At 32.2% G+C, this 12,829-nt stretch overlaps 4 protein-coding genes and 1 non-coding gene across 8 annotated transcripts; 3 read left to right on the forward strand and 2 right to left on the reverse strand.

The window, feature by feature from the left end:
- Positions 1-740: 740 nt before the first annotated feature.
- MIR160c lies at positions 741-829 on the reverse strand. The gene has a single exon (NR_143332.1). It is a non-coding gene; the product is annotated as a microRNA ath-MIR160c precursor (primary transcript).
- A 1,425-nt stretch (positions 830-2,254) lies between these two features.
- AT5G46850 (phosphatidylinositol-glycan biosynthesis class X-like protein) lies at positions 2,255-3,685 on the forward strand (the record flags this gene model as incomplete). 3 transcript variants are annotated; one of them, NM_001203552.1, is made up of 5 exons in its annotated part: positions 2,255-2,429; positions 2,490-2,576; positions 2,679-3,048; positions 3,127-3,281; positions 3,361-3,685. In NM_001203552.1, the coding sequence occupies 5 exons, from the start codon at positions 2,361-2,363 to the stop codon at positions 3,655-3,657; spliced, it is 978 nt and encodes a 325-aa protein (NP_001190481.1). In that variant the 3' UTR covers positions 3,658-3,685. The 3 variants fall into 3 exon arrangements, with proteins under 3 accessions (NP_001190481.1, NP_199497.1, NP_001190482.1); NM_124056.2 differs by lacking the exon at positions 2,490-2,576 and having other exon boundaries at positions 2,361-2,429; NM_001203553.2 differs by having other exon boundaries at positions 2,366-2,576.
- On the reverse strand, positions 3,668-5,757 carry VAM3 (Syntaxin/t-SNARE family protein). Its single transcript, NM_124057.4, has 7 exons — positions 5,258-5,757; positions 5,036-5,129; positions 4,817-4,956; positions 4,597-4,659; positions 4,326-4,483; positions 4,146-4,246; positions 3,668-4,054 (listed from the first exon to the last, which is right to left on the reverse strand). The coding sequence occupies exons 1-7, from the start codon at positions 5,440-5,442 to the stop codon at positions 3,989-3,991; spliced, it is 807 nt and encodes a 268-aa protein (NP_568671.1). The 5' UTR covers positions 5,443-5,757; the 3' UTR covers positions 3,668-3,988.
- Positions 5,758-6,879: 1,122 nt separating this feature from the next.
- AT5G46870 (RNA-binding (RRM/RBD/RNP motifs) family protein) lies at positions 6,880-8,894 on the forward strand. Of its 2 annotated transcripts, NM_001344702.1 has the most exons (6): positions 6,880-6,995; positions 7,092-7,138; positions 7,514-7,617; positions 7,696-7,771; positions 7,852-7,932; positions 8,017-8,894. In NM_001344702.1, exons 2-6 carry the CDS (start codon positions 7,133-7,135, stop codon positions 8,635-8,637), a joined length of 888 nt encoding a protein of 295 aa, NP_001330925.1. In that variant the 5' UTR covers positions 6,880-6,995; positions 7,092-7,132; the 3' UTR covers positions 8,638-8,894. The 2 variants fall into 2 exon arrangements, with proteins under 2 accessions (NP_001330925.1, NP_199498.2); NM_124058.4 differs by having other exon boundaries at positions 6,880-7,138.
- Positions 8,895-9,588: 694 nt separating this feature from the next.
- Positions 9,589-10,357, forward strand: AT5G46871 (Putative membrane lipoprotein). Its single transcript, NM_001036943.2, has 2 exons — positions 9,589-9,793; positions 9,900-10,357. The coding sequence occupies exons 1-2, from the start codon at positions 9,748-9,750 to the stop codon at positions 10,088-10,090; spliced, it is 237 nt and encodes a 78-aa protein (NP_001032020.1). The 5' UTR covers positions 9,589-9,747; the 3' UTR covers positions 10,091-10,357.
- The last annotated feature ends 2,472 nt before the right edge of the window (positions 10,358-12,829 follow it).

Consider the following 12,829-nt stretch of genomic DNA (forward strand, 5'->3'; position numbering starts at 1 on the left):
CCCTAAGAGACCTGATTAATAATTTTCAAAAAATTTCAGTAAGAATCAACATAAAATTATACAATAAATAGTTTCCCTTGTATAGATCAAAGAGATGACGACTCAGTAGTTAATTATCGCAGTGGGTATGTTCACTATCAATTCATAGTGTTCCGTGATTGGAGGGTTTCTAAGTGATATAGACTTGATTAACGCCTAAATCCTGAAAATATGAAATCGATAATTACTCTGATTGATTGGTACGTTTACTGTTTATCACCGAAAAATCTCTCAAACTTTATTCTTCGTCTAAGACTTTAATTTTGACCGCCACATATAATTCAAATAAAATGGTACAATTATTAGAACAAAAGTTCAAATATTCAAGAACTTTACGGTAAAACTACAGAACATAGACAAGATGATTACCCTAAGACCAATGGTTTTAATAACCACTGTCCGAAAGACAAAACAAAATGAAGACGATTCTTCTATAAAATATCAAATACAAGAAGAAAAAAATAACTCAAATATAAATCAATATGAATTTAAAAGAATCAACTCAAAACCTGAATCAAAGCACTGGACCAAATCAGAAAGAAAGCAAAAAACTACAAAACTTGGTTTTATTTCTGTTTGCTTATTCAAATGGAACACAAAAATCAAAATTCGAAGAAAACATCTTATAGAACACAAACCATATACATAACTAGATATTTCATATTTAGTTGTAGATGCAATTGAGTTACCATATGCTTCTGGTCATGCTTGACTCCTTGTACGCCACCGGCAGCCGATTTTAAAACCAAAATCGGTATCCACTCGTGGCATACAGGGAGCCAGGCATAACGACAAACTATTATATGTATATATTGTTGTATACCAAACCTCTACGCATGAACATATCTTTATACGTGGATCTTGGCTTGAATCGAATCAGAACTTTTTTTAACTGTTGGGAAGAGGAAATGAAGTAGTCAGAGAGAAATGTTGAAGAGTTTTGGTTGAAGAGGAATATGTGGTACAAATATATAAAGGGGAAAGAGAGAAGAGAACTAATTATGTTCTTGCCAAAAAAATATATTCAAAAGCATGACTAAGTTAGGTTTTGATTTTTAAAATCTTTAATGTGAAGATAGATGAATAAAATTGTTAACAAATTAAAGGACCCATTTACTCACTTTCCTTAAAGGTTTCTCCTTTTTCCACATATTTTATTTATCTATTGAGAGTTAAATCATGCAAAGAATTTTGCTTTTTAAAGCACATAATAGAAAAAGACAATGGTGATGCATATTGTATTATTTCTTCAATATTCAAGTTCTAAGATATTATAAACTTGCTTAAACTCCAATATATGTACATTGTTATTGTAAGGTGGAAACAAAAATAAGGATTCTTCTTGTCAAAGGTAATAAAGATTACATAGCGTGCAAACCTGCTGAGTTACTTTTAATTAAATAGTTATATTGGAGAGTTTTTTATAAAGATTTTTGGTATCATACAAAGGAAAATTTATAAAAAAGAAAGAGTGAATGGGCCATTGATCAATCATCTTCATCAGCATAAAGGACCTACATTTTCATCCCAATCCAGAACTTTAGCGTTGGACAAATCAAATTGATATCCCATTAGGTCTTGCTTTGTTTTTGTTTCTTTTTTGTTGGTTTATGTATGCGTTTGTATTAGTATTTACAAGTTAAGATAATGTGTTCATTGTCAAATTGTAAAAGGGTTTTATACATGATATCAATGCAAATACATATATTTGGGGTTTGAAATAACCAAAATCTTAAATCTTCATAACTTGGGAAATAATGTGAATAAGCATTTCTTTACAAATGAACATTGTACTTGTAGACACACTATGAACATATTCATGAGCGTGAACAAAAAGTGAGTACATATATGTTTTATAACGAAGAGAATTCAAATTCAAAGACTCTCTAAAGCTTAAAATTCGATTCTTCTTTTGCAAAAATAGATTTTGTATGCTTTTTTCATCATAGCTCTACATCGGTCGTGGGCTCTTTCACTTTCACTTTTCATTCTTTTATAAGTGAAGACACTTTTTCTTTAGTGTCATTCTTAGTATTATTTTCTCTTTTCTTTTTATTCATTTTCCCTTTCGTTTGTTTTTTTCTTTGATAATGGTTTTAAAAATTTAGTCCAGACCAAATATGGCCTAGAATTAGAGAATCTTGTTAGGATGAAGTTTTATTTTCTTCTTTGGTCTTACAAAAACTGAAACAAGATAAACGACGTCGTATTACACACAAACAAACGAAAACTAAACGACGTCGTTAAATATTAAAAAAAAACGGAAACGAGATTTACTAGTTTGGATTTTAATGGGCTCAACAGGCCCATACTAAACCAGTATGGGCTTCTTTCGTGCTGCAACTCATCCAGATGATCTCCGGCGACGAGTACCTTCGCCGGCAATAATGGTCTCTGTGTAGATAGATCGTGAAGAAGATTAGAGAATCGAAGAACTCGTATCAGATAAGCTAAAATCAATGGGTAGCCAACGACGAAGATCGGTGATAGCTTTGATTTTCATCTGCTGCGCCATTTCTTCTACCTCATCTGATCAGGTTAGAGATCTCCAGTGCTTCAATTCGTGTTGGTTGGTAGCTCTCTGATACGATTTAGGGTTTTTTGATCTTTGAAACCTTGTGATTGCGATGTTCGTACAGGTTGGAACAAATTATAGAGATTCTCATGAATTTTTCGATTCCGATACAATCTGTATCTCTGATCAATACATTATGGAGTCTTATTTCACTACATACACTTCCTTAGACGACTCAGAGTTTCGAAACTTCTTGCTTCTTCAACAATGTTCTGACAAAGTTCCTACTCAAGATTCAAACATTGTTCCTGCAACTTCATTTATACAACATAGAAACATTACTGGTGAAGGTTCACATCGTAATCTCATCACATCCATCAAGCTTCTTCTTCATCACTCAGAGTCTCAGTTTCGTGAGCTCGTGATCGTTGAACGGTTGCCTTTGGGTGTTTTTGCTGATCCTTTTGAGCTTCAGAGTCTTCAACAACGCAGAGGTTAAAGATTAACAAGAAATGTCACATGAAAGCTTTTTTGTCTTTCGAATTTGATGGAGTCTTGAATCTTTTTTGCAGCTTTCAGTGACGTATCTGTGTTTGGTGACACAAATCTTGAGCTGCCTTCGTTTAGATCGAACAGATCCGTCGTTGAGATTCATGTTGAAATCAGCTCTAGAAATTATGAAAATGGTGAAATAAGCTTTAAGCTTCCTTTACATGCTCGGTATCAGGTAAATGATCACTTGAACTAAGTCTTATTTTGGTCGATGTCAATAAGATTGGATCTTTACTTCTCTGTTATCTCCACAGCCTCTGGACGACAGTGGATACTCTAGAGTGGAGTTTGGCGAGCCAGACTTGTTCTTGTGCTCGAGCCATGTACAAAACCAGCGACGTGAACGGAGGAGATGTTTGGTTTTGTCGATTGGCAGATCGAAGACTGAAACCAGGTCTGTTTTCTGGGATATCCCTGCCGGAATCAGGGGTCATACAGAGTATGTTTCCGCCTTGACATTCGCCGCTGCGGTTTTTTCTGCATTTTCAATACTCGTGGCATCGGTTTTGAGCTCAAAGGGTGAATCTTGTAAAAACTTGAAGCAGTCATGACTCTGCTTTTGGTTTCAAACTTCTTTGTGACACTCATTGAGCAAATAGTTTTTGTTTCCTCTCAACAAAGATTTAGGAGAACATAGGAGAATCACAAACAAAACAGAGTTTCTGTCATCTCCAACAAAATGTTTGCACAACAAAAAAGCCACACACGCACACACTATTACATTAACCAATAGAACCTCAAACCGAACTGAACCAACCCAAACAAACACAAAACCAACTTCTAAGTGTTCTCTTCAACATATAATATATACCAAGTAGTTCCAGTCATTGATGCCTTAAGATCAATGAACACACACAAACGAAATGTTCTTGCTGTTCGAAATCAAGCTGCGAGTACTATAATCACGATCAGGAGAACAATGCCAAATATCACCAAGAGCAAGCATGTCTGCGTGTAAACAAGATCAACACATTAGCCTAAGGTTTCCAAAAAACATTCAGTCACTGTTTTTGTCTGAAAACTTTTTTGAGTGTTTTACCAGAGAGGAGTTTGATTTTTGTGTTTTCGCGGCTTGCACAAGCTGAGATTTTCCTTGTGAAGTTGCAGCACGGGAGTTGTCAATGTGAGTACCAATATCATCTGCAAGAAAGAAAAAAGTGAGTTCTCTAACTGCAGCTTCAAGGGCATGTTCTAATTAAGTTTAATAGATTGTCTTTACCTATCATGACTCCTTGATCGTTAACCAGAACCGCAAGATCTTTGAATATCTCGTTAACCTCACCAATTTGCTGATGGATTTCTTGTATTCCTTGCTCTCTTTCTTCAATCACAGCCTCGTTGAATGCAATCTCGTTGTCTAACAATACAAGTTCTTGTCTACAACAATCAAGCAAAGGAGAAAATAAGTTGCATCAACAATCAAGCAAAGGAGAAAATAAGTTGCATCATATAAGAGATGTGTAAAAGAATATTTTTTCGATATCACCTACCTTTTCGACTCCTGAAGTTGTGCCCGCTGTTCCGGTACCTTATCCACCTCACCCGCCGTATAGCTATATACGGAGTCAGACAAGAAAAATAAGGAACATGATTATCAAAACCACACAAACAATTCACAAAGTGATGCTTTTTGCTTATGATAATCACACTTCTAATTCGAATTCGAGCTTAACATACATGAAACCACATATAATCAATCAGTCACGTTACCTAGAGGGAAGAGCAGATTGAGGCACGAAAGGAGTATAAGTGGTTTCTCTTTCAGCAGCAGTTTGTTGAGCTTTCTGAAACTCTTTTAAAACAGCTTGAAAGTCCCTTGCAAGCTTAGCATCTGCAATCTTCTTACTTGGCTACACAATTACACAACAATCAAACACACAACAAAGAGTCGCTTAAAAACCAAACAAGAAGAAAAAGATTCCACTTTACATTGACACCGCTTTGATGATCAGTTTCACTAGCTTCTTTAAGTTTAGCTGAAGTATCCTTCACAAGCTGTCCAATATGCAACCTTGTCTTGTGCCTATCACAACAAAATCCGAATAATAATTTCTAAATTCAGAATCCACAAAAAAAAAAAAGCAATCAAAATTGAAATCAAAAATTCAATTTTTTTTATCAAATGAAATTTAGATTTCAATTTCAACATACAGCTTCTCCCGGAGCTCCGGTGTATCTTTGGGAGTACCAAGTGTGTTAACGAGTCGCTGAAACGTGGAGACTCCGGTATTGATCTGGAATATTCCAGAAGCAACGGCTTGTGTCGAATCTTGTCGACCACCATTGAATTTCCTCGTTGATCTTCCTCTTCCTGATTCTAAATCTTGAAAACTCATCTTCTTCGCGAAACCTCTTTTTTTCCTGGAAAAATTGGATCTACAAAAAGATTGAGAAATTGGTTATCGGAGTTTTCTCTAATCTCTGAGAAAAAAAAAACGAAGGTCAAGGCGTGGATCGTGGAGACAGATAGACGAAGATTGAAAAGCGTTTTCGAAAAAATCCCAAACTGATTTTAATTGAGAAGAAAAAGCTGAGATAAAGTTGTTTCCTTTTTGATCCTTTTATTTCTATATATTTAGTAACCTCTCCTCGTTTCTGTTTTTCTTGCCAAATTAAACAATTGGTTTGGTTTATTGAGATTTTGGTTTGGGTCAGTTTGTTTTTATTTTTGATTTGATTCAGTTTTAGTTAATAAACAATAATTTTTAGTTAGTTTATATATTAATATGATTATATTTTTTCTCAATATGTGTAAATAGTTAAAATGTAAAGTTTTAATAAAACATTTATTTGGTTTGGTTTAGTTCAGATACAATCAAATCAGTTTATATAAGATTCCACTACGGTTTAAACAGTTCAATTTGGTTCGGTGCCCTTAGTTTAACTATTTTAGGTGAAAGTTTAATAATGAAAAGTAGGTCTGGGCACGAAGCGAATATTCGGAAAAATTGTGATATTTGTTATTCGATTCGTTTTAACCGAATACTTGATTTTATGATTTGCTTTGATTCGAAACTTTCCGGATATCCGGAATTTCGAATATCCGGATTTTTTTGTGATATTTGCGGATATCCGCTTTGATACGTATAAATATTTTAAAAAAATATATAAACTATATAACCATATCAGATATTCAAAGTTTTTATTTAACATGCTTTCAAAATAAGTTCTAAATACCAAATATAACCTTTGTTGTTATCACCGGTCAACAAAAATGTTATCAAACTAATTCCAAAAACTAAAACTCGATAGTTTTTGATGTCATTGATCAAAACATAACATAAAAAAAAATATCAAACAAACATCTTAACATAAAAACATAAGGTAGCAACAATACACAAACTATTTATGATATCTATATATAGATATAACTATATATTCTAATATATATCAAAAGATACGGATCGAAGCGGATATTTGATTTTTTAAAAAACAATATTTGCTATTTGATTCGGTTTTTACGAATACTACATTTTCCTATTTGCTTTGGTCCAAAATCTTACGGAAATTCGGATTTTTCGAATCAAATCAAATCGAATACCGAATCGAAGCGGATCGATCGAATATTTTGCCCAGCCCTAATGGAAAGTGTTAATGTAATTACTTTATCAGCATTTTTTTCGCAAGATTTCCAATGATGAGGTTATTAAACTTTACTACATGTGAAAAGCAGAAACGGTTTTGGACACGTGGACGACAGATAGTGGTTGATAATGTGATTATGTCACGTCTTTTGTTTTGTTTTAAACGTAAGTACTATATGATTAAAATTTAATTAGAATCTTTCCCGACAAAGAAATAGCTAAGCACGACCTTTTTCTTCCTTGAAGTCGCCGGCGAGACAAAAAAAAAAAAACATAATCCCGACGGTTACACGTACCGGAGAATTGTATTTAAATTGAATCCGCTTTGTATTTTCCTCACAGCCAAAGATTTTTCCTTACTAGGATTTTCATTTTCTCTTCTGTTTTCGTTTCAAATTCAGAAAATCTTCCGTTTCAATCCGGTTTATATCGGTTTTTAGCAATGTCGGTGAGTACTCCTTCATATCCGATTAATCGTTCTCGTCTCGTATTTGTAGAATTTCGATCACCAGCTGCGATTAGATATGTTGAAATTGGCGTTTAGAATCACTAATTTTGGGTTTTACCTTCTTATGGATTACTTGTTTGATAAATGTGATTAGTATTTATCTAATTAGTTAAAACTTTGTGAATTTATTTTTGGACACAGCTTCTTATATGTATAACTTTTAAGTTAATCAGAACTTAACCAATTCGTTAACTTTAGGAGTAAGGGGTTTAACACTTTTGTGCTCTCTGTTTTCAAATTCATGTCAGTCTGAACATTGTTAATGACACAACTGGTAACTGTTAATAGACGTCTGAACGTTTTTCTTCATTGCAGATGGTAACTGTCAAAGTTAGCAACGTTTCTCTTGAAGCAACAGAAAGAGATCTCAAGGAGTTCTTCTCTTTTTCCGGCGATATTGCTTACCTCGAGACTCAAAGGTCAGTTTTTTCGACTTACATTTTCATCTGAATTATGTTCTTACCGATTCCTAAAACTTTCCGAGTTGGTTTCTACAGCGAGAATGATGGTTCTAAATTAGCATATGTCACATTCAAGGATTTACAAGGAGCTGAAACCGCAGTTCTCCTCACCGTACGTAAATTCACTTTTTCTTAACCTTAATTCAATGAGTCATATTGCAATGCTTTGTTTTAATGTCTATTTTGTTTCAGGGATCGACGATTGTTGATTCATCGGTCACAGTTACAATGTCACCAGATTACCAACTACCTCCTGATGCTTTAGCTTCCATTGTAAGCTCCTTATAAACCATTTCTTTAACCTCAAAACTCTCTTTAAGAATCACTGTGTGTAATCATAACATTTTGTCTCCTTAGGAATCATTGAAAGAGAGCAATAAATCATCATCTCCTACGCGAGAAGATGTATCGGTATTTAGAAAAGCTGAAGATGTTGTAAGTGGTATGATTTCAAAAGGGTTTGTTTTAGGTAAAGACGCTATAGCTAAAGCGAAGAGTCTTGATGAGAAGCATCAGTTGACATCAACAGCTTCAGCTAGAGTTACATCTTTCGACAAAAGAATCGGATTCACGGAGAAAATCAACACCGGGACTACAGTTGTGAGCGAAAAAGTTAAAGAAGTTGATCAGAAGTTTCAAGTCACAGAGAAAACAAAATCAGCAATAGCTGCTGCTGAGCAGACAGTGAGCAATGCTGGTTCTGCTATAATGAAAAACCGGTATGTTTTAACCGGTGCCACGTGGGTTACGGGTGCGTTTAACAGAGTGAGTAAAGCTGCTGAAGAAGTTGGACAAAAGGCGAAAGAGAAAGTTGGTTTGGCTGAGGAAGAAGAAGAAGAGAAGAAGAAAGTGGTTGATGAAGTTGCTATAGTTCATCTGACTGAATCACCAAAGGCTTTAGACCAATCAGAACAAGATTCAAAACTCCCTGAATCAAAATCACAGCCACACAAGGAGCTTAACGCAAGTGTTGTTTGAGCTCAACCTTGAGATACGTATAAGGAACTTTCTCCAAACGTTTTTTGGAACAATGAAGCTGACTCTTTAGGACAGGGCTTATATGTTCCAAATACATTGTATTGAAAATCTTCTTTTGTTGTTGTTGTTATTTATGTCTTCTTTCTTCTTGTTGTTTCTCCCTTACACAAATTTGGAAGAATGTTTAAACTGAATCTCTATTTTTGAACATTTCCTCTTCTTTGGATAATATTTCAGTTTTGATGACAAATATTTTGAAATGAAAACAACAGAAGATTTTATGAAAATTTAATTATTCTGCTTAAAATACTCAAAACCTACGAGATTTTGATTGGTACCTAGTATAATTGTAGACCAACAATTCAACATGATGTGATCAATTATATATATATAATAAAAAAAAATCATGATTTATGTTTAGCTATTTTGTATGATATTGTAAGTTTTTATTTATTTAAAGATATTGTCAGTTTATTGACTTAACTTTAAAAGAAATTTATGAATTAAGTTATCCTTTGATTTTTTGCAGTTTGATCAAGTTTACTGAGTCATTTCTCAACTTTATTAGATGTTCAGAAACCAGAATGCAAATCAACCTAAAATTAATATTCCAAATTCCAAAAGCTAGATAAAGATGACAAGATGATGCGGATAAGTGAAAACGATTCGTGGAAAACTACAAAGAAATAAATTTCGTTAACTAATGGTATATTACTGATTCCAACGTTGACTGTAAATTAGATTCTGTATATTCGAATTACAAAGTTTATCCACAAGATGACAAAAGAAAAAGTTTCCACTATGATTATATTCGAATGTCTTTATGTCTAAACGCCATCTTATGAATAAATTACAGTCAGTTTGACACATACACACACCAAAAAAAAGAATAATAAATTATAGATGTGGTGGTTATAAAGATAAATTCAACAAAGTTGACCAACAAAAGAAGAAAAGAACAAATATTCTTCAACCAAAAATAAATAACTTTCCATGAAATCATCTTGAATTTTGTATTATAAATTAGTGAACCATCTTTGATTCACCTAGTAACTCAAAACAAACTTGTGGTGTAACGTTTCACAAAACAAGGAGAAAAAGAAAAGAAAAATGAAGACCTCAGCTTTCTTCATCGCTGTATTGCTCATTCTATCATGTAAGTAATCTCAAATCAATATTTTTTTATAACAAGTTTCAATTTAAACATGCATGTGCACGTATATATATTTGATAGATGTTACATATATATGATATTTGAATAGGCTCATCATCAATGATAATGGGAGTTAGCTATCATGAGAACCGTTGCCATGACTGGGTAGATTGTGCTATATGGTGCAAACAATGGGTTCCTCAACCAAAATGTATTAACCGTGTTTGCGATTGTAAGCCAAAATCTCTTCCGACCAACGACGAGATTCCCAAATCGGCTTCTTCCAGTTCGAAGAACTAAAATATGATTATGACTCTATGTATCCATGAGATATATTATCTAGTTCATCAATAAAGTTATAGTTCTTATGTGAGTATGCTAATGAATGATAGAAACAGCGATGACGTTGTGGTGAATTTGTTCTTATTTTCTTTTTGCTAAGTCGTTGGTAACTTGCGAGAAAATTAATTATACTGACTAGATGAGTACCCGCATTACGTGCGGGTTTATGTATAACTATTTACAAATTGTTTTATATAATGTCTGTTCATATAAAATAAAGTTGAATGCATCGGTTTTGAAACATAAATATGATTTGTAACTGTTTTTGAAAAGTCTAACTATATTAGTTCATCTGAAAAACGAATGTGTTTGAGTTGTTTTTTATTGTTTTTTTTTTCCAACCACACATTAATTAAAAAGTAATATCTCCATGATCGGTTACCCAATTAGGAGGAATAGAGTATACAAAAGTAATTTCAGAAATTAAAATTTTATTGTTGTTTTAGATTCTCAATTTTTTTTTTAATTTTATATATCCTTGTTTTTTTGGTTATATGTTTAGATTGTGAGAGGGTGAAATTTTAGAAAATTTTCTTCTTACGCTAAAAATATAACATGTCTTTATTAACCATGTCTCTGCATATTCAATCTAAACATATTTAACTTGATGTTCTTGGAAAGTTTAGTTAAGTTCTTGTCATAATCTTATATCTTACGTATTAGTTATAAGGATAACTCCTCAAAGATCTTTTAAATTACTTGTTTTCTTAGCATAAATCTCAAAAAGCTTAGATATATTTAATCTGCATATTCATTTAGTTTCTTTCATAATAATCGTCTAATTTTTAGGATTTCATAATAATCGTCTAATTTTTAGGCAAAGAATATGTGTAGCATGTTTGGATTTTATGATCATTTTAGCCACTTAAGTGGATCTCAAAATGAAAGAGGATATATTAAATTAAAAAATATAGAAAGAGAGATGGTTCAAGTTCTGATTAATTATATCCTCCTATTTAAATTGTATGTTGAATTAATTACTATTTATATATTATTTATTTTATGAAATCTAGGTGGCAAGCTCTCATGTGCTGATGTGTCAAATTGTGGGAGAGAGTTAGCCTTCTTTCATATATATGATTACTGCACATAGTTGTTACCTAGTGATATTTTTTTTATTTTTTAAAAAACTTTAAATTTCCGTTACCCAGTGATATTTTAAAGATGGTTTGTATAAATGGTTGGTAATTATTAACGAAACTAGCGATGATTGATATATTCAATGGTTTTATGAAACATGTTTTCAATATATGATATCGGTATTTCAGTGACGAATTGGGCTTTCACAAATCTGTTGCTAATCCAATATCACATTTTCGTCGATTTGTAATATGATCACGAATACATCGCTAAAAGTCATCACTAGGCCATCCCATAATTTGTACAAATCTTTGTAAATAGGTAAAGGGTGGAAATGGGAGAAATATCTCAACAACATAAAATCCTTACAAATTCTTTATGAATCTATAACGAAAAATAAATTTACAAATGTCTTTCAACAATGATATATAAGGATATCGACAATCGATACACATGCACAAAGATTCAAAGAGTGGTGACGAAGAAATTTAAAGATCTATTTCAAGAACTCATGTATCGCATCACGAACCAACCATTGATTCATGACACAGTTAAATTTGTATGCCCATGTACATGAATTTAAAGTTATCAAAACTATTTTGAGACATATATATATAGCATACGGTATTAACACAATAATTCATATTTGATTTTTTTATATAAAGAATTTTATTATAAATGTAGGATAGTAGTAGTACTCCAATTATTATTAACATATATGTGAGTCAGAGAATGTTTTCCACCAATATATATATGAGTTCTTTTCATCAATTTAGCTTTGGTCAGAGAATATGTTTCAACCAACGGATACTTTTGCATTTCATGAAACAAACAACAATACATTCTAGTGAACTACTACCCAAGAAACCAACGTAGATGTCAATATTTTATAAGATATTTGAACACTGCAAACACCTAACTATTTTCAATTCTTTGACTTCATAGAAAGATTCAGCCAATCTAGTACATATAAATCATCAAAGGTAATATGTTTCAAAAGAGAAAAATTTGATAATATAAAATATATTAACAATTATTTAATATGTACACAGTCCGTATAATTTCATGTAAACTCTCTATGATTATATCACAATCATAAAATAATAAAATATAATTAAGTGGGTGATTGGTTCAGTTGTATTTGTAAAATTGGGGATGCATAGATATATTAAATATAGCAGTAGATTTTATTGTTATATATTTTTAGATGTAAAAATTTAATTTGGTCTTTCAGTTTTATTTTTTTGGTAGGAGTCTTTTAATTTTTGTTTAAAGTATGTAAGAAAAAACATTTACATATATCCCATCCTGTCAACCCTTAAGGTTAAATCTAAGTCTTGAATGCATGCATATATTTCAATGGGTTATTACTTATATAATTCAAAATGTGATTTTTTTATCGGCATCACATTAAAAATGCAGTCTATGATTATAAATAATAGAGGATATGAAATCAAAACATCTTAGTAACAAAAACCTTTGTATGCCTAGTGATCTCATTAGTATTCTTAGAAAAGAAAGAGAATATATCCTACTATATAAGTCATTTGGATTTTTCATTAAAACCCATGTAATCATACAAATTATCTTCATATACTCACACACTAAATACAAAAG

This window comes from Arabidopsis thaliana, chromosome 5 (assembly GCF_000001735.4).
Source record: "Arabidopsis thaliana chromosome 5, partial sequence".
NCBI lineage: Eukaryota > Viridiplantae > Streptophyta > Magnoliopsida > Brassicales > Brassicaceae > Arabidopsis > Arabidopsis thaliana.

Bases quoted from the DNA above. Each gene is read 5' to 3' on its own strand.
- AT5G46871 (NM_001036943.2), top strand. From the start codon at position 9,748: ATGAAGACCTCAGCTTTCTTCATCGCTGTATTGCTCATTCTATCAT. The intron at 9,794-9,899 runs GTAAGTAATCTC...ATATTTGAATAG, and splicing joins TGTATTGCTCATTCTATCAT to GCTCATCATCAATGATAATG.
- AT5G46870 (NM_124058.4), top strand. The intron at 7,618-7,695 runs GTCAGTTTTTTC...TGGTTTCTACAG, and splicing joins GCTTACCTCGAGACTCAAAG to CGAGAATGATGGTTCTAAAT. The intron at 7,933-8,016 runs GTAAGCTCCTTA...TTGTCTCCTTAG, and splicing joins CTGATGCTTTAGCTTCCATT to GAATCATTGAAAGAGAGCAA.
- VAM3 (NM_124057.4), bottom strand. From the start codon at position 5,442: ATGAGTTTTCAAGATTTAGAATCAGGAAGAGGAAGATCAACGAGGAAA. The intron at 5,130-5,257 runs GTATGTTGAAAT...TTGTTGTGATAG, and splicing joins CCGGAGCTCCGGGAGAAGCT to GCACAAGACAAGGTTGCATA. The intron at 4,957-5,035 runs GTAAAGTGGAAT...GTAATTGTGTAG, and splicing joins ATCATCAAAGCGGTGTCAAT to CCAAGTAAGAAGATTGCAGA.